Genomic DNA, 25,247 nt, shown 5'->3' with positions numbered 1-25,247 from the left:
CTGAATTTGGAAAGACTGAGGTAGGGCCAAGGAATCTGCGTTTCAACACACTCCGCGAATGGCTCTGCCATGGATGCAGAGATCATACCCTCAGAAACACTGTTCAAAGGAGAACATATGTTGTGGATAGAGATTTAAAACTTACTGAAGGTTGTGATCTGCAAATGACTTTCAACGCATGTGCGCACACACAAATAGGACATACACATTTTACACTGAAAATAACAATGACTCTGGAGATTATAATGTTGCTTCATCAATCTGTACCTTCAAAGCATGCATGCATGTGCACCGCATGTCATCAAACTCACATCCTAAAATAACCATCTTTAGTCCGTCTGGCCAAGTGTCTGATGTTTGGTTATTGCTTGGGGTCCTAGCTGTATGTTAATTCCATCTGCAATCAGCATAGGAGATGGTGTGTATTTACTTATTATGGGGACCCACCTCTTCCCTATTCAACTCACATTTCTGCTGCTTGGGACACTTTATCTTTCCAAGGGAACTAGAGGTTCAAGAGGCATATCATCCTATTAACACCCCTTACCTCTAAGCTCGTGTTTGGCATTGCTTCACCCGAGTGATGATACAGAAGTCATCAAGGTATGGAAAGGAGTTCTCAAACTAATTTTCAGGGAAAGGGGACATAAACATGGGGAATGCTACCTTTGGAAGGCCACCTGTGGCAGTTGAGGACACAGGCCAAGCCCCTGCACACCTCTCTAAAGAGGTCATTCTACTCCTTGCTTCTTATCAGTATACTCCGTCTGGGTAAAATGGTGATGTCCACTGCTTCTCTCTTTAAAACTGTGTACACAAATCTCACCGTGTAATCATGTTGACATGTACTGTGCATGTGAAGCCATATTTGGGTTCAAAGTCTATCTCTTGGCTTGGGAATAAGGGCGGCTTAGTCTTGGCTTGCATGTTTCCTCCCATCCCTTCAAATTTGTCAGAGGTACCCTTGGATCAATTAAGCTGCTGTTGAAAATGTACATAGAAATGACAAGTGAATTGTTCCTCTGGGTTCATGTCTAAGTGGCCTGGGAAGAAACCTGAACTTTTGAGCATGGTGGTAAGTTCCATTTGCTTATATCTTGTTTATCTGACTAAAACTAAAAGGCTGTAATCAAAAAAATAGTTTAAAGGACTCTCAACTGATTTCCTTGAAGGCAACCTTTTTTTTTAAATTTTTTGCAACTTTTTTTTTGGGGGGGGGGCAACTGGTATTTTTGCTTGCTTGCCAGAATGACTTTTTTGTTTAAACTGGAAAGGTTAAACAAAAAAATGCCTCCCTTGCTCTCATACATTTACAGGGTAGATTAATGAATACCTAGTTATTTGGAAAACATCTCAACAGAAGAATTATTTACCTGACCCGTCTCTTCAAATCTTTTTCTGTCTGCACTGTCAATTACATAGATCTGTAAAGTAAAAGGAGAAGGTTACTTTAATAAACAGAGAAGACAGGGCAGCTTCTGCAGAAGGAGCAGAGGATCCCCAGGCAGATTTCTCATTAGCACAACAAACGGAAACTGAGCTGAAAACTCTTACCTCACCTATGGATGCAAAATACACTAATTGATTGATTGATGGATTGATTAATGGGGGCTACCCAGAAAATATTTCCAGCAAAGCTCCAAAGTAGATGTCAGGAGAGCCAAGAAGCATAAAAATAGGAACATTTATTGTGTATTCACTGAACATTCTTGCTCAGATTTACTCTCTTAATTCTTGTTATGACTTTATGAGAGATTTCATTATTTTCCCATTTTATACATAGATAAACATAAGCCAAAGAAATTAAGTATTATGCCCAAGTTCTTTAAAAAAAATTATTTTTTATTTGATAAAGACAGTGAGAGAGGGAACACAAGCAGGGGGAGTGCGAAAGGGAGAAGCAGGCTTCCCGCTGAGCAGGGAGCCTAATCCCAGGGATCCTGGGATCATGACCTGAGCTGAAGGCAGAGGCTTAACCCACTGAGCCACCCAGGTGCCCCTCTGCCCAAGTTCTAACAAGACTGGGATTCACCCAGGCATCTGTGTGGGATTCAAACTCAGGCCTACCTGGGAGTAAAGTCCACAGGTGCTCTTGAGCACTCTGCTGTTCTGCTTCCCAAATTGTCGGGAAGGGATGGTGTCTCGAGGCACTTACAAATACCGTAGTCCTGGAGCATCATGGCTCTGAAAGTACATTCTGCAGTATTAACTGTACGCTGACTTCAGGGGCCAAGGTAGGAGACTCCCTGATCTCCATTCCATTCCCACCTTCTCAGGCTTCCTGGGAGGTTAAGATCAAGTACTGGAAATAGCAAGGGCATAGGCTTTGCCAGAAGTAAGAGAAGTCTCAAGAGTCACTGTAAATTATAAATCCCAAGCTTTCTTTCCCATTCCTGAATTTTATTAATTGCATAAATAACATCCTATAATAACAATAAGGGAAATGAAGTAAGACCAAAGGAGAAAAATCGTCTATAGTTATAGAACTCAAACACATTAATTATTTTAATTTCTTGTGAAAGTTCCCTTCGAATTCTTCTTCATAATTAAAAAAGAAAATTATAGATACAATTTTGTCAGCCTTTTAAAAAAATATTATTTATTTAAGTAATCTGTACCCCCATGTGGGACTCAAACTCATGACCCTGAGCCAGCCAGGTGCCCCTTGTAGGCCCCCTTTTTTTTTTCCCATTAAACAACATATTAAATGTTTTCCCAGTTGCTACTCTTAAAAATTATCAAATTTGCAAACTTTCTTTAAAGAATTTAAAATTGCTATTAAACTAATGGTATTATGAAAATACTCCTTTAAAAGAGCATATTCACCTAAAACAACACAAAACAGGATGCCTGGGAGGCTCAGTGGTTAAGCATCTGCCTTTGGCTCAGGTCGTGATCCCAGGGTCCTGGGAACGAGTTCCGTATCAGGCTCCTTGCTCAGTGGGGAGTCTGCTTCTCCCTCTGCCTACCTCTCCCTCTCTCTCTGACGAATAAAAATAAAGATCTTAAAAAAAAAAAAAAAGAAATTGATGTTTGATATGACAAAACATAATTAGAGAGAAAGGAGGAACGGAAAGGTGGTTTAATCACAGACAAGAAAGATCACCAAATACGAGAGTCCAAAGGTGAATGAGAAGACATTTTTGACTTAAAATTGCTAAATTACTTGCTACTTATTGCTTTGACAAGAAATTTCATGGAAACATTTTCATTAAAAGTTTCAGACGGAGGAGGCACCTAGCTGGCTCTGTTGGGAGAGCATGTGACTCTTGATCTCAGGGTCATGATTCTGAGCCCCTTTTTCTAAATAAAGTAGAATTTACTTAAAAAAAAAAAAGATTAAAAAAGAGGATCTTCCTAAACTGCACATAAATTCTATCATTTAGTATGTTTCTCACATAACTTGTATAAAATTTGAAAATTACAACACAATAATTCTAGGAGAGAGTCTGTAAAACAACAGCCCCATTTATTATAAGGGCCAAGTGAAAAAGTCAAGACAGAGACAAGCCAATCTCTGGTGATCCCACAAGTTTGTTTTTCTGCAGTGGCATTCTCTTCTTCCTGTCACCTGCCAAGCCAGTGCTGTCTAGTGTCTTCACGTTTTCACCCAAGGATCTGTTTTCTTCTGGTCAATAGCTGAGAATAAGGTTAACCTATCTTTTTTTTTTTTTTAATAGCTATTAATCTAGTGAAGTAAAAAAAAAATTTTAAGAAACTTTATCTAAAAACAAAGTATTCATGAAAACAAACAAACAAACTCTGGGGCACCTGGTGTCTCAGTTGGTTAAGCATCTGCCTTCAGCTCAGGTCAGGATCCCAGGTCCAGGGATTGAGCCCCACATTTGGCTCCCTGCTCAGCAAGGAGTCTGCTTCTCCCTCCCCCTGCTCTTGTGCTCTTGCTCGATCATTCTCTCTCTCTTTCCCTCCCTCTCAAATAAATAAATAAAATCTTAAAAAAAAAAAAAAAGCCACTCTGAAACTATCAGGGAAAATTAAACATTTCTAGTGTTTTTGACTGATCCTAAAACATGGACTGGGCACCTGGCTGGCTCAGTCGGTGGAGCCTGTGACTCTTGATCTCGGGGTTGTGAGTTCAAGTCCCAAGATGGAGTGGAGATTACTTAAATCATAAAATATTTTTTAAAAATTATGGACTTTTGGGACATCTGGGTGGCTCAGAGGGTTAAGCCTCTGCCTTGGGTTCAGGTCATGATCTCAGGGTCCTGGCATGGAGCCCCACACCAGGCTCTCTGCTCAGCGGGGAGCCTGCTTCCCCCGCCCCTCCCTCCCCCACCCCACCGCCTGCCTCTCTACCTACTTGTGATATCTCTCTCTCTCTGTCAAATAAATAAACAAAATCTTTAAAAAAAAATTTGGACTTTCAAAAATCAAGTTTCATAAAGCTATTCTAAAATGAAGTTATAATCCATGGCACTCAGAATGATGCTTTACCTAAGCAAAGCCAATTCATATCTTTCGTGGCAGTTGCTTTGAAATTTTTATTTGGTTGGGGGAGGAAGAGCTAGACAAGAGTATTTTTTCTTGATGAAAGTTCAATCAACTGTAGATTATCCAGAGACTAGTTAGTTATCCAACCATGTGAGTGGAGGGCTCTTTGTTTCTCCTCTTGATTCTGGTCCTCCTCCCTCCTGCTGCCACCTTTTGGCCATTTTACTGCTCCTAAGTATTTCTCCCCAGGAGGGGTAGGCAGAGATAAAGAAGGATGACACTTACAAGTGGGCTTGATATGGCAGCTCCAGCAAAAGTCTAAGAGGAAGCTGAAACTGACAAATGAGGTTTCTGGGTAATGTGGTTTTCAATTATTTGCGCTCTAGAAGTACGAGGCTCAAGTGTGAGTGACATCATGGAAATAATACAAGAGATGACTGTTTGAGATCCATCTCACTTGGTGTTCTACACTTTGGATATGGAAACGATTACATAGTTAATTTGTTTATATTATGTTGCATCTGAACACAAAACTGATAATAAAGTAAACAGGGTTTAGAAGTAATATGGCCATATCTTGAAACACTTTGTATTTTTAATCTATCAAAAAGCTGTTATCTTCTGGTCTAAGAGAAATGGAAGACATTCTATCCCCTCCCTTCTATGACCCCTCAAATTTTATTTCTTAGTCATTTCCCCCAAATTATTAAAGCTGAAGTCGGCTGTCCTCAATATCGTCTTCCCTGAGAATGACTGGCACTTTTAGGAGTTGCCTTGACTCTTTCAAACCTCTAGAGAACCATTTAATGCTCAAAAGTGGGGTTTGTCAATCTTTTTCTATAAGGGGTCAGGTAATTTTTTAAGTAAATATTTTAAGCTCTGTGGCCTATACCATCTCTTTCCTAACTATTGAACTTTGCTGTTGCAGTCCAAAAGCAACCATAGAAAATCCATAAACAAGTGGACGTGGCTGTGCTCCAATCTTCTTTATTTATGGACTCCGAACTGTAAATTTCATATTATTTTCATGTGTCATGAAATCTTATTCTTTTGATCCCCCCCCCCCCCAGCCACTTAAAAATGTGAAAGCCATTCTTAGCTCACAGGCTACATAATAATAGGAGGCAGGCTGGATCAGTTTGTCAACACCTGTTCTAAAGTGAGAATTTCTTGGGATTATTTTTTTCTGCCTGTGGGCGCCGCCAAGTAAGCATCTTTAAAGTCTCCCCTCCCACTGCCATCATGTCTAAGTCAGAGTCTCCCAAAGAGCCTGGAGCACTGTGGAGGCTCTTCATCGGAGGGCTGAGCTTTGAAACAACCGATGAGAGTCTGAGGAGCCATCCTGAGCCATGGGGAATGCTTACAGACTGTGTGGTAATGAGAGATCCAAACACCAAGGGCTCCAGAGGCTTTGGGTTTGTCATGGAAGCCAACGTGGAGGAAATGGATGCAGCCATCAATGTGGGGCCACATAAGGTGGATGGAAGAGTTGTGGAACCAAACAGGGCTGTCTCAAGAGAAGATTTTCAAAGGCCTGGTGCCCACTTAAGTGTGAAAAAGATTTTTGTTGGTGGCACGAAATAAGACCCTGGAGAACATCACCTAAGAGATTATTTTGAACAGTATGGGAAAGTAGAAGTGACCGAAATCATGATTGACTGAGGCAGTGGCAAGAGGAGAGGCTTTGCTTTTGTAATATTTGATGACCATGACTCTGTAGACAAGACTGTCATTCAAAAACATCATAATGTGAATGGCCATGACTGTGAAGTAAGGAAAGCCCTGTCTAAGCAAGAGATGGTTAGTGCTTCATCCAGCCGAAGAGGCTGAAATGGTTCTGGAAACTTCGGTGATGTGATGGTGATGGAGGTAGTTTTGGTGCGAATGACAACTTTGGTCGTGGAGGGAACTTCTGTGGGTGAGGTGGCATTGGTAGCAGTCGAGGTGGTAGTGGCTATGGTGGCAGTGGGACGGCTCTAACAGATTTGGTAATAATTTACTGACAGTTACAACAACCAGTCCTCAAATTTTAGACTCATGAAAGGAGGAAATTTTGGAGGCAGAAGCTCTGGCCCCTACAGTGGTGGAGGCCAATACTTTGCCAAACCAGGAAATCAAGGTGGCTGTGGTGGTTCCAGTAGCAGCAGTGGCTACAGCAGTGGCAGTGGGTTGTCACGAATGCCAGGAAACAAAGCTGAGCAGGAGAGGAGAGCCAGAGAAGTGACAGGGAAGCTATAGGTTACAACAGATTTGTGACCTCAGCCAAGCACAGTGGTGGCAGGGCCTCGCTGCTACAAAGAAGACTTGTTTTGTTTATTTATTTTATTTTTATTTTTTAAAGATTTTATGTATTTATTTGACAGAGAGAGAGCACAAGCAGGGGGAGTGGCAGGCAGAGGGAGAGGGAGAAGCCTCCACAAAGCAGGGAGCCAGCTGCGGGGCTCGATCCTAGGACCCTGGGATCATGACCCGAGCCGAAGGCAGACGCTTCACTGTCTGAGCTGCCCAGGTGTCCCTGAAGACATGTTTTAGACAATACTCCTGTGCCTGGGCAAAAAACTCAAGGACTCTATTTGTGACTAATTGTATAACAGGTTATTTCAGTTTCTGTTCCACGGAAAGTGTAAAGCATTCCAACAGAGGGTTTTAATGTAGATTTATTTTTTTGCACCCATGCTGTTGACTGCTCAATGTCATAGTCTGATCACCAGGCTCCATGTGTCTTTCAAAAAAAAAGAATTTCTTGTTACACTCTAGAGATAAATGGAAAGAGTTAACCAGGTAACTAAATGTATCGAGCTTCAACCCTGTTCTAGGCAGTGTGGAGGCTAGGGTAATAGGTCTTCTCAAGCAACAACGAAAGACTATTAAACACAGACAAACTAATATAATGCATCAACCACTGCCACTCCAAGCTGCTTCTACAACTGGCAGACAGGGCTGAGCCACAAGGCCTTAGAATCTAACCCTGGGGATTCAGCTGTGCCCCCAGACTTGTTGAATCTCAAACGGCTCCAGAAAATAATGAAAGGGTAACTTAGAATCCAAAACACTGTCTGGAACTGGCAGCCTAAGGTAGTGGGAAGAAATTCTTCTCAGGTAGCTCAGACCGACTTTTACTGGAGTGTCTGAAAATTCCCGGGCACTCTCAGCTAAGTAAGAAATATGGAGTCTGGGTCATACCACAACTACCTTGCATTCTCCCCTCAAGGTGTTAGAGCCTGTGATTTAAAAGTAGCCCGGAAAGGTTGAGGCTTCCTTATCGATCCTCACGGTCATTAATGTCCTTCTATATTCCTCTTATTTGGGTATTTCTTTCAAAGTACCTTAATCCAGCAGATGAACAGAAAAAACTGTTACTTCTCTCAGCCACCTGCTTCTCCCTAACTCTTGACTCAGAAAGCACGAGAAATCTATAGCCCAGCCCCAGCAGTTTTATTGAGGTATAATCGGCATACAGCACCGTAGAAGTTTAAGGTGTATAGCGTAATGATCTGACTTCAACCTATAGTTTAATTAACTCACTTTAATTTTTGAAAAAAGATTTTTTGTCAGAGAGAGAGAGCACAAGCAGGGGAAGAGGCAGGCAGAGGGAGAAGCAGGCTGCCCGCTGAACAGGGAGCCTGATGCGGGGCTCCAGGACCCTGGGTCATGACCTGAACCAATATTTTTAATATTTTATTTATTCATCTGAATGAGAGTGAGAGAGATCATGAGCATGGGGGAAGGGTAGAGGGAGAAGCAGACTCCCCACGAGCCAGGAGCCTGATATGGGACTCAATCCCAACACCCCAGGATCATGACAAGAGCTGAAGGCAGATGCTTAACCAAGCCGCTCAGGTGTTTCCTCCTTCACTTCAATTTTTAACCAGTTTTTTATTTACAGAGTAACTGGATAGACAGCACAGAGAGTTCTGTTCACCTACCCCATCTCCATGCCCTCCCCCAGTAGCCTCTTGCTTTAGTGTGGTGCACTTCTCCTCACAATTCATGAACCAATAGTGATACATCCGGTTCATTCTTTGTATTTTAAACTATGGATTTAAAAAAAAAAAGACTTTATTTATTTGACAGAGATCACAAGCAGGCAGAGAGGCAGGCAGAGAGAGAGAGGGGGAAGCAGGCTCCCCGCCGAGCAGAGAGCCCGATGCGGGGCTCCATCCCAGGACCCTGGGACCATGACCTGAGGCGAAGGCAGAGCTTCGCCCACTGAGCCACCCAGGCGCCCCTACACTATGGATTTTGACGGATCTGTACGAACATGTATGCACCTTATGGTTTCATTCGGAATAGTTTCGTGACTCTAAAAGCCCTCTGTGCACCACCGATTCATCCATCCCTCCACTCTCCCCTGGAGTTCTGGCAACCACTAACTTTTTACTTGTAGAGATTTTTTTTTTTTTAAGATTTTATTTTTATTTATTTATTTGACAGAGAGTGAGAGAACACAAGCAGGGGGAGCAGAGGGGGAGTGAGAAGCAGACCCCTCGCTGAGCAGCAGCCCGATGCAGGACTTGATCCCAAGACCCTGGGATCAGGACCTGAGCCGAAGACAGAGGCTTAACCATCTGAGCCACCCAGGCGCCCGAGATTTTTACCGATTTCTATAGTTTGCCTTTTTAAAAATGGCATATAGTTGGAAACAGAGAGGATGTATCCTTTTTCAGACTGACTTTCACTTAGTAATATGCATTTCTTGAGATCCCCTTAAAATTTTTTTTTTCATTTCTTTTTATCAAGAAATAATATGCTATTATATAGATGTACTACAGTTTGTTTATTCATTTGCCTACTGTAAGACATCTCAGTCGCTTCCAATGTTTGGTAATTCTGAATAAAGCTACTATAAGCACTCACATGCAGGATTTTGTGTGGATATAAGTTTTCGTCTAATTGGGTAGATTAGAGTGATTGCTGGATCACACAGTTTAGTAAGATTATAGTTAGCTTTGTAAGAAACTACACACTGTCTTCCAAAGTAGTTGTACCATTCTACATTTCCACGGGCAATGAACAGAAGTTCCTGTTGCTCTTCCTCCTTGCTAGCATTTGGTATTATCAGTTTTTTGGATTTTAGCCATTCTGGTATGTATGTAGTGGCATTTCATTGTTTTTCAGTTCCCTAAGATGTGGATTATCTTTAAATAAGCTTATCTGTGTATCTTCATTGGTGAGGTGTCTTTTGTCCCCTTTTTAATTGGGTTTTTTTGTTTTCTCACTATTGAGTTTTAAGAGGGGTGTGTGTGTGTGTGTGTGTGTGTTTTAGGGTAAGAGGGGCAAAAGGAGAAGGAGAAAGACTCTTAAGCAGGCTCCATGTTCAGTGTGGAGACTGACAAGGGGCTTGATCTCACAACCCTGAGATCATGACCTGAGCCAAAATCAAGAGTCAGATGCTTAACCAACTGAGCCACCCAGGTGCCCCTCTTTGTATATTTTAGATACAAGTACTTTATCCCATATGTGTTTTGCAAATAGTTTCTTATTTGCAAATATTTCTTATTCAAATATTGGCTTATCTCTTAATTTTCTTAATAGTGTCTTTCTCAGAGCAGAAGTTTTAAATTCTAATACAGTATATCTTACACATTTTTGTCCATTTCATTTGGCACGTTTTTAAGCACTGGAGATACAAAAGTTAAAACAAAACAAAACAAAGACAACAAAGTCCCTGTCTTTGTAGATATTACATTCTGGGGGAGGAGGGTAATAAATAAAAACATTTCTGATGGTGATGAGTACCAATAGATCTGAATAAAGAAAAGAAAAAAGAAGCAGAGAAAAATTACAGTGCCAGAAGGGTAGGGATAGGAGTCACAATTTTAAATATAGTAATCAGAGAAGGTCTCAGTGGTAAAGTGACATGTGAGCAGAGCCTTGAAGGAGGTGAGGGAATAAGCCATGAGGACATCTAAGGGAAAAGAATCCTAGCACTGCAAATAGCAATGACCAAGGCCCTGAGGTGGGACTAGGCCAGTGTTGTAGGAACAGCAAGCAGGTCAGTGTGGCTGGCACCAAGTTAAAGAGGGGAATGAGAAGACAGGTAAGACAAGCCAGAAGGCAGGGGGCCAGTGTAAGAACTTTGACTTTATTCTGAGATGGGAAACTTCTGTGTTAATGGGATCACTATAGATATAGCACTGAGAAGAGATGTTAGGGAGGAAAGGCAAAAGCAACGAGACCAGAGGGGATGACACTGCAAAAATCAACACACAGTAGCAGTGGGCTGGAAAGAAGTGGTCAGATTCTAGAACTATTCTAAAGGTAGAACTGACAAGATTGGCTGATAGGTCAGAGATGGGGAGCGAGAAGAAAAGGATGACTCCAAAATGCTTTTGGATGAATGCAACTGTCGTTTACTGAGAAGAAGATAGAAGAAGCAAGTCTGGCAAAGGGTGGATGAAGATAGGAATTTGGGTTCTGGACATGCTGAGGATGACGGGACTTACTAGCTGCTGAAATGGAGATGTCAAATAGGCAGCTAGCTATATATGAAACTGAGGTTCAGGGGAGAGTTTCCAATTGGAGATAATGGGGTGGGATTCACCAGCATGTAGGTGGTAATTAATGCCTTGAAATTGGATGAGGTCACTTAAGCCACAACTTAGAGAAGAAAAGCACGGGCCTGAACTCTGGAGCACTCCAACATCTGGAGGGAAACAAGGGGGTAAACAGCAATGGAGATTGAGAAAGAGTAGCCAGTGAGATAAGAGGAAAATCCAAGATAGAATGGTATTCTGGAAAACAGGGGAAGATAATGTGTCAATGACCGCAACACTGACTTCCTTAACTGCATGGCTAGGTCAAGTAAGAGGGCGATGGAAAACCTTAGCAATCTGGAATTCTTGGTGGGTCTGAATGGACGGTTCAAGAGAGAACAGGAGGAGGAAATGAAGACAGAGCTCAGAAAATTCAGAGTTTTGTTTTAAAAAGAAACTGAGGAAAAGGACTGTATCTGGATGGGATATACAGCCAGGGCAAGAGTTTCTTGTTTTTAAACAAGAAAAGCCACAGGCTGTGTGCATGCCCATAGAATGATCCAGTAGAAAGACACATAGGAAGCAAAAGCAGAGAGTGAAATTATTTGAGATGCAAGATGGTTTCTATTGGTAATGAAGGCACCAGTATGGCTGACTTTAGGGCAGTTCCTTGTCTATGGTCAGAATTGTAGTAAATGCAAACTTTCCAGTAGAGTTTAATGAAAATAATATGCAGTGCTTTTTTTTTTTTTTCCTGTCTAAGTTCATGAGACCCCCTGGTTTTAGGCCATGATCATGACACAAGGTACACAAGGTAGGGTGGATGAACTGAGAGGCTTACGTATTGGAGAAATGGAGTACGTGGATAGTGAAATCTCCAAGAATTCCGAAACAGTAGTCGTCCAGAAAGCTAAGGGAGCTAAGATCTCGGCCCCTTCCTGAACGAACGCTGCCTGAGCCAGGGAATCAATCCCCAATGCACAGGGCACCTGCTTCTACTTCTGGACAGTGACGATGATAGGAGACTTCTTATGCTGGGTTAAACTCTGCCACCTAATACTCCCTAGACTGCTCCTCATCCCGTCCTCTAGAACTATTCATGACGAGGCACAACTCTGACTTAACATAGCTCTTGAAGCAACTGAAAACAGTTCCAAGTTTCTTTTCTGGGAAGAACATCTGTCTTTCAACCATTACTTATGCATCATTATCTCCAGGACCTCCACCATCTTGCTTGCCTCTTCGGGATACTCTTACTGATTTCCTTGGGATGGTGGAGTCAGTGGCACTATCTTCTGATTTCCCTTCTGATGTTCAAATCACTGTGGTAATTAATACTTTATTTTGTCAAGGTGAGTGTGGGCACAAGGCTGTACTGAGCAAAAGCAAAACTCATATACAAATTATACAAAGATATTTCTCTCTCACATCTGTAGTCTCCTGCTAGCCCTAAATTCATAGTGACTCATGTTACAGCAGTGGAATTACTGACAAGAAAGAACATTACAGTGTTAATATTCCTCACACACTGTAGAAAAGACTATGAATTAGGACATCAGAAGGAGTACTTACGAGAATATCAGTATTTTCAAAATAATTTCTCCAGTATGGTCTGATTTTTCTCTGTCCACCAATGTCCCATACATTCAGTTTAAAACCTTGTGATTGTACACTTTTGATGTTAAATCCCTGAAACAGAGGCAAAAACACCAAGCTTTATTAAGCTTTGAGATCATAATTTTAAAAAAGATTTTATTTATTTATTTTTTAAGATTTTATTTATTTATTTGACAGGCAGAGATCACAAGTAGGCAGAGAAGCAGGCAGAGGGAGTGGGGTGGGAAGCAGGCTCTCTCTGAGCAGAGAGCCTGATGTGGGGCTCGATCTCAGGACCCTGAGATCATGACCTGAGCCAAAGGCAGAGGCTTAACCCACTGAGCCACTCAGGCGCCCCTGAGATCATAATTCTGACAAAGTTATATTTTACAGCTATGTTATTTATTAGTTGTGAGATACTCCGCCAAATGTGATACTGGTAATACTGAAAATAGTCTGTTATGATAGGAAAGAAAGAAATGTGTTTCTACATGCTTACTACATTTGGGTTTGGAGTCAATATTAATGTCATGGCTAACATGACACCTTCTGTAATAAGTGTACACACATGCACAGACACGCACGTGTGCACACATACATACCCGAGGACAACTTGGAATGAGAATAGTTCTGATAATCAACACTAACAGATTATTACATTTAATTAACACAAAAATAGAAGCTGAATCTGAAGACTCAATAGAACAGAATAAATTCCAAATTTAAAAAGAAGCAAGAGCTACAATCTGGAAGACAGGATTCTTTAAGAAATTTCTTCGTATGGGTTAATCAGGAAAAGCAGGGAGCTGAAGTCACGATGCTATGGGACAGGCTGATTTGTAACTGGGCTCTTAGCCCCACGAGGAAGGGATGGCCTACGGGAACAGCATGTTCAAACTCTGAAGTGGGGCCCTCAGTTATAGGAAGTGATGCAAATAAACAAGCAGGCACTGGCCACTGTTCTTTCATAAGCATTTCAAATGAACTTGAAAGTATTCATTTTCAGGACAGTGACTCAAGGTGGAACTCGGAGGAAGGTGAGCAGATCAGGGGCAGGTGGAACTGTGAGCTGGGAGTTGGTGTGGAGAGAAACAAATTAACAAGACCTCTGGGGTTTGGAGAGAAGGCATTGCACGAGCCATAATTAAAAAATAAATCTTTTTCTGAGAAGGATATAGTGAAATCAGGACTTGAAAAATCCAATCAACAGCTTGCTACCACAGAAGTGACATTTCATCCAGGATAACTGGAGTAAAGTGGGCCTGGGGCTGCCTCACCTGGCAGCCTGCCAGTACTACTTGCCTCGTGCAGAAGGATAAGGCACAGTGTGACGGCGCAGAAACACTGCCACCCAATTGCCACTGAGGATAAACAGACTATAGGGGATACGTGGGGACGATGCTGACTCCAGCTCCTGTAAGATGCCCACGACTGAACAAATTAGAAGTTGAAGAACTCTAACGGGAAGTGGCTTAAGCTTATTTTGTAAAAGGCAGCTTCATTCTGACTCGTTGACAAAACCACTTTTGTGTGCTTAAAAATTCTACACTTAACTACAATATTAAATGTCAAAGCCAATAATGTCAAATCTAGAATGAAGGAGGAGATGAGTAAGAGTAACTCCTGGAATTTGACCAAATGTGTCAACTGCCTTAAAATTCTTGCAGTCATCCAAAAAAATTCTGTAAGTCATCAAAAGAAAAAAAATTCTATTAAGTCATCGGACCGACAAATCTAAGAAATTATTCAAAGGAAGTAATAATGGGTGAGAGCATTTAGAGATGGGTATTACATAAGTATTTACATACATTAACAACGTAGAAAGATATTCAGGATATATTATTTAGTGAAAATGATGATATGGTATATTCTTTATGAGTCATTTTTATTTTTACTTTTTTATTTTTTTAAGATTTTATTTATTGACTTGACAGAGAGAGACACAGTGAGAGAGGTAACATGAGCAGGGGGAGGGGAAGAGGGAGAACAGGCTTCCCGCAGAGAAGGAAGCCTAATTCAGGGCTCGATCCCAGGACCCCGGGATCATGACCTGAGCTGAAGGCAGACGCTTGACTACTGAGTCATCCAAGTGCCCCTCTTTTACTTTTTTTAAAAAAGATTTTATTTATTTATAAAAAGATTTATTTATTTATTTATTTATTTGACAGGCAGAGAGGCAGCCAGAGGCGGGGTGGGGGGGAAGCAGGCTCCCCGTGGAGCAGAGAGCCTGATGCGGGGCTCGATCCCAGGACCCTGGGATCATGACCTGAGCTGAAGGCGGAGGCTTTAACCCACTGAGCCACCCAGGTGCCCCAAAATTTTATATATTTGAGAGAGAGAGAGAGCAGAGTGAGTGAGGGAGAGCATGAGGGAGAGGGGCAAGAGGAGAAGGAGAAGCAGGCTCCCCACTGAGCAGGGAGCTGGAAGTGGGGCTTGATCCCAGCACCCTGGGATCATGCCCTGAGCTGAAGGCAGACTATTAACACACTAAGCCACCCAGGCACCTGTCATTTTTATTTTTTATTTTAAATATACCCATCATAGGGGCGCCTGGCTGAGTCAGTCAGTACAGCATACGACTCTTGATCTCAGGGTTGTAAGTTTGAGCCCCATGTCAGGTGTAGAGATTAAATGAAAATAAAGTCTTTTAGGGGCACCTGGGTGGCTCAGTTGGCTGGGCATCTGACTCTTGGTTTTGGCTGGGGTCATGATCTCAGGTGCTTGAGATCCAACCACATGGGCCTCCATGCTCAATGCAGAGTCTGCTTAAGATTCTTTCCCCTCCTTTTCCCTCTGCTCATGCTCTCTGTAAAATAAAATCTTTAAAAAATAAAATAAAATCTTTAAATATGCCCATCACATACATGCATAGAAAAAAAGGATACATTCTTTTTTTTTTTTTTTTTTAAGATTTTATTTATTTATTTGAGAGAGCACGAGAGCTAGACAGAGAGGGCATATGTACACAGAGGGAGAGGGAGAGCGAGAAACAGACTCCCCACTGAGCACGGAGCCTGATGGGGGGCTCAATTCCAGGACCCTGGGATCATGATCTGAGCCAAAGGCAGAAACCCAACCAAGGCACCCAGGTGCTCCTACTTCTTCTAATATAAAACAAAACACAATGAAAGCTTGTTTTTCTAAAATTTTTTTAAAGATTTTATTTTTAAGTAATCTGTACACCTAATGTGGGGCTCAAACTCACAACCCTGAGATCAAGAGTCACATGTTTTTCTGACTGAGTCAGCCAGGCACCCTGAAGGCTTGTTTTTACAGAATAAATATGGGGGCACCTGAGTGGCTCAGTTGGTTAAGTAGCCATTTATCTCTTGATCTCAGCTCATGTCTTGACCTCAGGGTCATGAGTTTAAGTCCCTTGTTGGGTTCACACTGAATGTAGAGCCTACTTAAAAATAACCAGAAAAAGGGGTGTCTGGGTGGCTCAGTCAATGGTTAAGCGTTGGACTCTTGGTTTTGGCTCAGGTCATGATGTCAGGGTTATGAGATCCAGCCTCCTGTTGGACTCTGTGCTCAGTGGGGAGTTTGAGCTTCTCGCCCTCTCCCTCCACCCAACCTGCACACATGCTTGCTTGCTCTCTCTCAAATAAATTAAAAAAAAAAAAAAAAAAAAAAAAAAAAAGAGGGGCGCCAGGGCCTTCTGCTCCGGTCATGATCTCAGCATCCCGGGATCGAGCCCTGCATCGGGCTCTCTGCTCAGCAGGGAGCCTGCTTTCCCTCCTCTCTCTGCCTGCCTCTGCCTACTTGTGATCTCTTTTTCTCTGTCAAATAAATAAATAAAATCTTTTAAAAAAAATAAATATGAAAACTTGACATCATATAATAACAAAATCACCTATAACATACCAAATAAAGCCTGAAAGTTAGAATTGGAACTTTGAGTCCATTACCTAAGAGTTCATTTCTATGTTCACAGTGCTGGATGCCCTCATTTTACTGGTACTCCTAAGAGATACAGCCTACTGCTAATACTCAATTAAAAAGAAAAAAACCCTAGACTTTTCTTTTTCTGGCAGAAATCCTGACACAGTAATATGTGTTTTTAGCCCTTCTAGGCTAGACTACTGTAATTTGCTCCTCCTTAGGCTATACATTAAATTTGCTCAGAAGCTGTAAAATTGCTCATTTGGTAGCAATTGAAATGACTTTTCTGCAAAAAGTTGCAGATCAATAAGACTCACAAGCTGTGAAGTACACATACCAGCACAGCCATTCAAACCTGACACCAAACTCATATCACAGTACAATGGTGGAAAATGCTTTAAAAAACTCTGCTTTTGCTAAAACCTCTAATGCTCAAACACTTTAAAGTGACTAAGACCAACCGCGCTGTCCTCTAGTTAGGAAACCTGACGGGTTGGTCGAAGGTCAAGCTTTCTCAGGCTTTCCTACTGAGAAGGAGGTCTAAAGAAGGAGGGTTGTTCCACTTAGGATTTGTCTTTCAACTTCCACACTGGCAGCACCACTGTTGCCTTCTCCTTTGTATTTTGCTGATTAGCCCTAGCCAAGAGGCTGGATTAAAAAATATATGTGATTTTTAAATTAAAAAGTAATATATATTTGCATTTATTAAGTCTGAAAAATATACACTAAAATAGCAACAGTTTTTCTCATAGTACTCTGGGTTTTTCTTTTATATTCTCTCTGTATTTTCTTTTTTAAGATTTTATTTACTTATTTGAGAGAGCGAGTACACACAAGCAAGGTGCATGGGGGTGGGCAGTGGGAGAGGAAGAAGCAGGCTCCCCACTGAGCAGGGAGCCCAATGTGGGGCTTGATCCCAGGACTCTGAGATGATGACCTGAGTCAAAGGCAGATGCTTAACGGACTGAGCCACCCAGGCGCCCCCTCTCTGTATTTTCTGCACATATTAATTTCATTATGAGAAGATTAAGCTATTTTTTTCAAAGTAATCACTTAGAGCTGAGGGAATTAATTGTGTCTTGAATATATATATGCTTATTTATTTTTTTTTTAAGATTTTATTTGAATTGGGAGGGAGAGAGAGACAGAGAGCATGAGTGGGGTGAAGGGCAGAGGGAGAAGCAGAGTCCCTGCTGAGTAGGGAGCCCGATGTGGGGCTTGATGCTGGGAGTTCAGGATCATGATCTGAGCCCAAGCTAGACGCTTAACCAGCTGAGCCACCTAGGCACTCCTATTTATGCTTATTTAAATGATTTATTTAAGAATTGGTAAAATAGGGGCACCTGGGTGGCTCAGTGGGTTAAAGCCCCTGCCTTCAGCTCACGTCATGATCACAGAGTCCTGGGATCGAGCCCCACATCTGGCTCTCTGCTCAGTGGGGAGCCTGCTTCCTCCTCTTTCTGCCTGCCTTTCTGCCTACTTGTGATCTCTGTCAAATAAATAAATAAAATCTTAAAAAAAAAAAAAAGAATTGGTAAAATATACATAACATAAAATTTACCATTTTAACTATTTTTAAGTGTAGGGTTCAGTAGTACTAAGTGCATTTACACTGTTGTGCAACCGTCCAGCAGCCATCCACAGAAACTTTTCCATCTTACAACTGACTCTCTGTGCCCATTAAGCACACACCCTTCCAATCCCCTCTGTCTCCAGCCCCCTTTTCTACTTTCTGTCTCTATGAATTTGACTATTCTAAGTACCTCATACCTACGGAATCTCTTGATATGTTTTTGAAATCTTAGATGATTTTTAAATTGTATAGACTTTTCTCAGTAGCAAAACTTGAGGGTGGACAAAACTATTTCCCATTTTGCCTTCCATATTGCTATGATCACTTTCCATATGTCACACAAGCACCTGGGGCCAGGGCAGCGCTCACCTGTGTAGGTGTAATGTGGCTGATGTCTTCAGATGCCAGCTGCTTCAGAAGAGTGGTCTTGCCAGCATTATCCAAGCCCAGGAGAAGGATCCTCACCTCCTGGTCTGGTGCACTTTTCAATTTGCGCAAAATTGAGAGCAAGCCCTTAAACAACCGTGAAGAAGAGAGATTAGTTTTGGGGCACTGACTTTGATATTAGTAGATACCAGATTATCTTCTTGAGAATATCTCCTTGAAAAAGGTTCTTGGTTGTGGAGAGCTCACAGTATTACTTTCCAGCTCAATGTCATTTATTCCATTTGCTTCCTCCTCCTAAGTTTTGGCAGAAGTACTTCAGCAAATTTATCAACTCAATAAATAGCATGGCTTATTCTTGTTCCTCCTATTAATCTAGTTTAGCAGTCACCCCCAATCTTCTGGGAGTGTGAACTACAATTCACATTCCTAAAGCCCTTCATACACACTTAGAGTAGAGCACGCATCCTATCAGACTATAGGTAATTGATTCTTGTATTTTTCTCCTAGAGTGTATTCACTCCTAGAGTGAAGTTATAGCTTTGGTCTCTCACCATGCCTGGCACTTATTAGACGGACATTAGATAATAACTGTTGAATTTAATACAGTTATCACCCAAGTAAGTGCAAGGTTTTACAGTGCTACACACATACACACACAAAATACAAAAAAAAGTTTTACAAAATTGTTTGACTTTATTTCAGTTTACATTTAAGATTTCAGCATTAAAAATACTCTATCATCTAAAAAAACCCCAATGCATGGTATAAATTATGTTTTTCAGATGAAGAATCTGCTACAACAGAGAGGTTAGAACATTGCCAAAGTCAGTCATGAAGAATAAAAACAATCACAATTTCACCAGGGCATTTTTGACTAGTAATTTAATACAATATTTGTTTCTTGTTTTTATTATTTTTTAATGGCTAGAAATAAACCACTTTGCTTTTTAGCTACAAACATAAGAAAAATCGTGTAAGATAGTTATTCTGTCCTGCAGCTGACAGTCTTGTTCCAATGAGTTACAACAAGAATCAAAGAATTCCAGAGTTTAAAGGGCATATAATCTAATCTCCCAGCCCAAGCAGAAATTCCTTCAAGCTGAGTCTTAGAATTATATAAAATGGTTATTTTTTTTTATCGTTATTGCACCAGGCAATAATTCAAACCAGCCTGTTCACTAAGATCAAATAACCATTCTGTGAAATAATTCTCAACAACTGAGTCTTTGGACAATGATATGCAAATACGCATAATTATTAAGAATTCCTTTCTGCCTCAGAGATTCTTTGTTTACCACTCCCAGTATTCTGTATTTGCACCGACTTGCAAAGGATTACATTAACCTCTCTGTGCCTCAATTTTTTCCATAATAAGATGGAAGATTTAGCTTAAGACAGAAAGACAAATTCTATACCAAAAGATTTAGGCAAGAGTGATTGATTTCAAACAAACCAAAAGATAGGCAGTTCTTTTTTATTATTTTTATTTTTTTTTTTTTGGCATGACATTTTTCTCTTGTTTTTATCTAATCTGGCCTTGAATATTCTGACACCATTCCTTTTTTAAACTGTATTTATGAGAAGTCTCCCTGGCTTCTATTAGCTACATTGCAATCACTCATTTATAATACCACCTTTCAGAGCAGTTAAAATTAGAATTCTGAGATCCTCAGGGGATTGGTAATATAAAAAGGCTAGAACAGGGAAACACATTGTACTACTCATCCTGAGTTCTTGATTAGATGTCCTCATTACCTCTTCCAATAAAATTCTAAAATAACCAAAATTTATCACATCAGTACATGAAACGACAGTACAGGTAAAATTCTCATGTATTATCTACAAGTGCAGAAATCAGGAAAGCTGTTTCTATAAAACATTTTCAAGGTTCAAAATGAACGTTTTAGGTTTTTCCTCACATGTCTCCTCTTTTAAAACAAATCTGTAAATAAAAATACTGCTTTCTGCAGACTGAGACTTTTTATACACTCATTATATTTGAAAATTGAACAACGAAGAGAAAGTAATTTCTATTCATTTTAAAAGAAGAGAAGCAAAGCACAGAAGAGAAAACCATTCTAGCTATACCTGAACGTTATTAACCTAAAGGTATCAAAAAATGTTACTTATATTGGGACGCCTCCGTGGCTCAGTGGGTTAAAGCCTCTGTCTTTGGCTCAGGACATGATCTCATGGTCCTGGGATCGAGCCCCGCATGGAGCCCCGCATCAGGCTCTCTGCTCAGCAGGGAACCTGCTTCCCTTCCTCTCTCTCTCTCTGCCTGCTTGTGATCTCTGTCTGTCAAATAAATATATAAAATCTTGAAAAAAATGATACTTGTATATTTCTTTTTTTTTTTTTTAAAGATTTTATTTATTTGCCAGAGATAGAGAGAGAGTACACACAAGCAGGCAGAGAGGCAGGCAAAGGCAGCGAGAGAAGCAGGCTCCCTGCTGAGCAAGGAGCCCGATGCGGGACTCGATCCCAGGACTCTGGGATCACGACCTGAGCCGAAGGCAGCGGCTTAACCAACTGAGCCACCCAGGTGTCCCTATACTTGTATATTTCTAATAAGTGATTTTCCTTATCAGGAAACAATGACTTCATATGGTTTACCTTTAAGTGAAATTACAGAGAAATGAAAAGTTCAGCTACTATTTTCTTCTATCAAAATGATAAATGGCATGTGAAGCACGGTCTAGGGAAGACAGATGCAAATACAGTACAGCATCATATTAACCCAACTACCGAGGACAGGGGATCACAGGATTATCAAGGTTTGCTAAATACGGAAGAGGATATTTATAGATATCAGAGTTCTGCCTGAAAGGTACAAAGTAAGCGGATTTAAGAGGCTGGAGGAAAGAGAACAGAGTAAGTCTATGTTTCTAAACATAAGAGTCCATACTTTGTTTTAAATGTCAAATGAAGGGAGATAGCCATTAGAAGTTAATTTTATTATGGGGCTGAGTTTTGCAGTATAAGTACAAGGAAACAAATTTTTAAAGTGCATTTTTGGTTCAAATACCCAGTCATTCATTCCCTCATTCACATTAAATATCCACAATGTGCCCCAAGTACAACAGTGAGCAAAACAGACATGATTTCTGTGTAGGATTTGCACTCCTTTGACATTAAAGGTGATTTAAGAAATCAGAGCTTTAGTTAATTGTATAAAGTCTATCATCAGCATGTGTGCATATAAGTTATCTGCACCCTGGTGGACAGAAGTGGTCTGACTCAGTCATAAAATATCTAAACAAACTTTCTACAGGCAAATTATGAATAGATGTGCTATTGACTACAGATATTTTATCTGCCCCCAAATCAGCTTCAACTCAACTACTGGCAGAGGCAAGGTGGCCTGACCTGAAATGATACAAACTAGGTCATTAAGAGAAACTGGGGTGGTAGAGGGTGAGAGAGGAATGTGATGGTGGATGGAAAGTATATGTGGCCTTGAGGAGCAGTTAGAATTTAAATATTAGGTAATCCGACTGTCAAGAACATGCACTCCCCATAACTAGCTTAAATGGAACTGACTTTCATGTATCTTTACCTCTTTAACAAAATATTATGCTGCTAAGGGAGCCGTTATTAACTTCAGGAACTCCTATAGTTTTGATAGGGAGAACCTCACCCAAGGTTCTTCTTTCTCTTCTTCTTTCTCCTCATCTCTCTACTGAATAAATACAATGTTTCCTGAGGGGGGCAACACATGGGCATTTCCTCAGGAAGAGTGGGCTCCCACCTCACCAGAGTCCTAATTAAAAACATTGGGGGTTGGGAGGTGCTTGGGAGGTGCCTGGCAGGCTGAGTGACTCTTGATCTCTGGGTCATGAGTTCAAGCCTCACATTGTGGGTAGAGATTACTTAAAAAACAAAAACAAAAACAAAAACAAAAAAACCATTATGGGTTTTGGAATTTCATACACTTAAATTCATCTTTCTTACATGCGTAACCCTTGGCACCTAGAAAACGGGAACCGGGAACAATATTTATATCTTAAGAAACAATGCTATGAAGATTAAGTGAGACGAGGAATGTAAAGCATAGTGCATAGTACACACTCAAAGCCATAGTTGTGTTTTTTTTTTTAATTTTTCACTGACCATTTTCTGACCCCAAAACACAATTTTAGGAACAATCTTCAAATGCTGAACATGCTTGCTAACTACCACTAGGTTCGTATATGTAGAAAGTACTCCATAAATAATTTCTTTTTTTTTTTTTTAAAGATTTTATTTATTTATTTGACAGAGAGAGAGAGATCACGAGTAGGCAGAGAGGCAGGCAGAGAGAGAGGGGGAAGCAGGCTCACTGCTGAGCAGAGAGCCCGACGCGGGGCTCGATCCCAGGACCCTGAGATCATGACCTGAGCCGAAGGCAGAAGTTTAACCCACTATGCCACCCAGGCGCCCCTCCATAAATAATTTCTGAATGAAGGAGTCATCTGTTAAATAGTAATGACTTAATGCACTAACATTACCGTTATCTTAGTATTTCACTGAAAACTTGATATCAAAAGGCAGGGCTAAAATAGCTGACCAAAAGTTCAGAGAAAACATCTGGGCTTTTAAATAAGAAATAAAATGTATTAGTCATAGCTGAAGTTGTTTAAAAAGCAGAAGCAAAAACCTGGGACTCAGTCTCCAGTTGTACAGTTATCACAGGGATGGGTGGGATACCAGATGTGACACACTTAATCACACCACTGATGGTTTAAATTCTATGTTCCACTTTCAGTTCTAAGAATAGCTCACACTTTTGGAGATTAAAAAAAAAAAAAAGATGTATTTGGGAAACCAGATAAAGAATCCAGAATGATTTGCCCTAATTTCATATTCATTTTAGGAAAAAAGAAAAAGCAAAAAACAAAAACAAAATCTGTCTTGATCAATGAACACAACAGTTGTATACAATAGTGCTGCTATTGTATTAGGTCTTGCTATCTACAGTGTCAATTTGCACTGGACACATGAGCAGTGGTTAATTTATTGTGGCCTGTAATTATAAATTAAGCAATCATGAAATTACACAGTCCACTTAATTGATAACAAACTGGGAAAAGTTAGCTAACTCTCATGCGTTTCTCATTTATGATGACATCTCATTCTCTGTTGGTTTGGCATGCCTTTTTCATTCCAATTCTAGTTATTTTCTGTGTAAATATTTATGTTTGTACTCATTTGTTGAGAAAAATCTAGCCTTTAAATGCTCAGCTCGTGTATAAATGATTAATAAAAAGAAAACATGTAAAAATCTGTCTAGCCTGAGGTTAATAAAACTGCAATGTAGCAAGTGTGAAATGTGATTGGCAACTTCAGATCAAATAATTCTACTTCTTTAACAATCTGAGAATGTAAAATCAATTCTTTTTCCTATCAAAATTTACTCACTGGATAATTTGACCAAAGGTGCATGCATTTTCTCCCCCCTTGCAGACATCTAGTCTTTTCTTCATAAATTAATGGAGGTTGGACATTTCTAAAAGTCAAAAGGGACCGCGGGGTGGGGAAGTAACTGTAAATTTGAGTGCCTGGCTCTGTGCAGCTGGTAAACCAACTAACCTATTCTAAACGCTTCAAAGTCAATTTGCTTTGACTTGCTCTAAAACTACTTAATTCCATGTCAATACCCTCCAACTAACTGCACAGAAATCAACAAGAAACAGCGTGTCAACGGTCAAATGTTTCACACATCATAATTCACAATTTGGGGAAGCTTTAAGTCTGACAGAGAAAACCTAATAGATAGCCACTCCAGCTTTAATGTCCCATTCTTTTTAGTTTGGAAATCCCAAGGTGAGATTAAGAGCTTTGTTTCTGGTGTGGTCTTATGTAAAAGGTTGCAACAGGTTTGAAATCAAATACTAAGGACCGTGCAGCATATTTGCCTCCTTCAATACGGATTAAGTATTGAAGGGAAAACAGGTCAGCATCATCAACCAGACTTTACAGAACTCTCAGCAAATAACTCGTTGCTGCATAAGTGAGCCTGCCACGCAGACACCAAGACGGCGTAAAATCCACCAGGCACCCAGTGCAAGCGGTACCTCTTTGTGTCCTGGGATTTACACCCCTCCCCCCAGAGGCAGGCGCATCTCGAGGAAGAGGAGAGCTAGGCTACCATCTCCCCTGCATGCACCTCTCCCATGCATGCACCTTTGGTCAAATTATCCAAAGACAGTAGCCCTGACCCTTCTCCCCGCTTCTGGCGTGACCCGGGTGGACCCACTTTCCAGCGGTACGGGAAGGCCGATTCCCTAGGACGATCTAAGCCTGCATGCGGAGGCTGCTTTCCGCAGCTACTCGGATCCGCCCTCGCCTCAGTCCCTAGTAATGATGGAGTCCCAGCTCTGTACCCGGATAGCCACGCAACCTTCCAGCCCTTTTCCCTAGCTTCGGACCCGCTGCAAGCCCCGCCTTCCTCCCCGGGCCCAGGTCTCCTTCCAAGGGCCCACCTTCCGGGCTCCCCGCTGCCCCCCGAAACCAATCCAGAACCCAGACCGCAGGCTAAGCGCCGTCCCATTCCCTCTTTGGCTTCAAGCGCAGTGCCCCGCCCTGGGCCTGAGGACGGGAGGGGGGTGACCGGCCATCTCCAGAGGGGCCCGGGCCCCCACACTCACCATCCTCCCGCCGAGTCCCTCCTCCTCCTCCTGCCTCCCGGTTACCAGGGGCAACTGCTGCGGCACCGCCCCCGACGTCCCTCGCACGCTCAGCGGAGGAGCAGAGCGGCCGTACCGGGGCGGAGTCCAGCTCCGCTTTTCCCAAAGTGCGCAAGCGCGCCAAAGTGCCCGCCCACGCGCAGGCGGGCGGCTGGAACTACTGGAGCCGGCTGCCGGCTGGTGGAGACCCCGCGAATGGTTAAAGCTCGCCCA

At 41.5% G+C, this 25,247-nt stretch overlaps 1 protein-coding gene and 1 pseudogene across 1 annotated transcript in view; one reads left to right on the top strand and one right to left on the bottom strand.

The window, feature by feature from the left end:
• Positions 1–25,176, bottom strand: part of ARL3 (ADP ribosylation factor like GTPase 3) — a 34,787-nt gene extending 9,611 nt beyond the window's left edge. Inside the window, exons 1-4 of the mRNA XM_032881270.1 lie at positions 24,996–25,176; positions 18,349–18,492; positions 12,501–12,617; positions 1,374–1,424 (exon numbers count right to left, since the gene is read on the bottom strand). Of these exons, the coding sequence (XP_032737161.1) occupies positions 1,374–1,424; positions 12,501–12,617; positions 18,349–18,492; positions 24,996–24,998 (315 nt within the window). The 5' untranslated portion in view covers positions 24,999–25,176. The remainder of the gene's footprint in view (positions 1–1,373; positions 1,425–12,500; positions 12,618–18,348; positions 18,493–24,995) is intronic.
• LOC116881485 lies at positions 5,695–6,697 on the top strand (annotated as a pseudogene).
• Positions 25,177–25,247: the final 71 nt, after the last annotated feature.

This window comes from Lontra canadensis, unplaced genomic scaffold (assembly GCF_010015895.1).
Source record: "Lontra canadensis isolate GAN:19392208 unplaced genomic scaffold, GSC_riverotter_1.0 scaffold3, whole genome shotgun sequence".
Classification (NCBI taxonomy): domain Eukaryota; kingdom Metazoa; phylum Chordata; class Mammalia; order Carnivora; family Mustelidae; genus Lontra; species Lontra canadensis.
The sequence above is the reverse complement of the archived record's forward strand: the minus strand, read 5'-3'. Positions and strand labels throughout refer to the sequence as shown.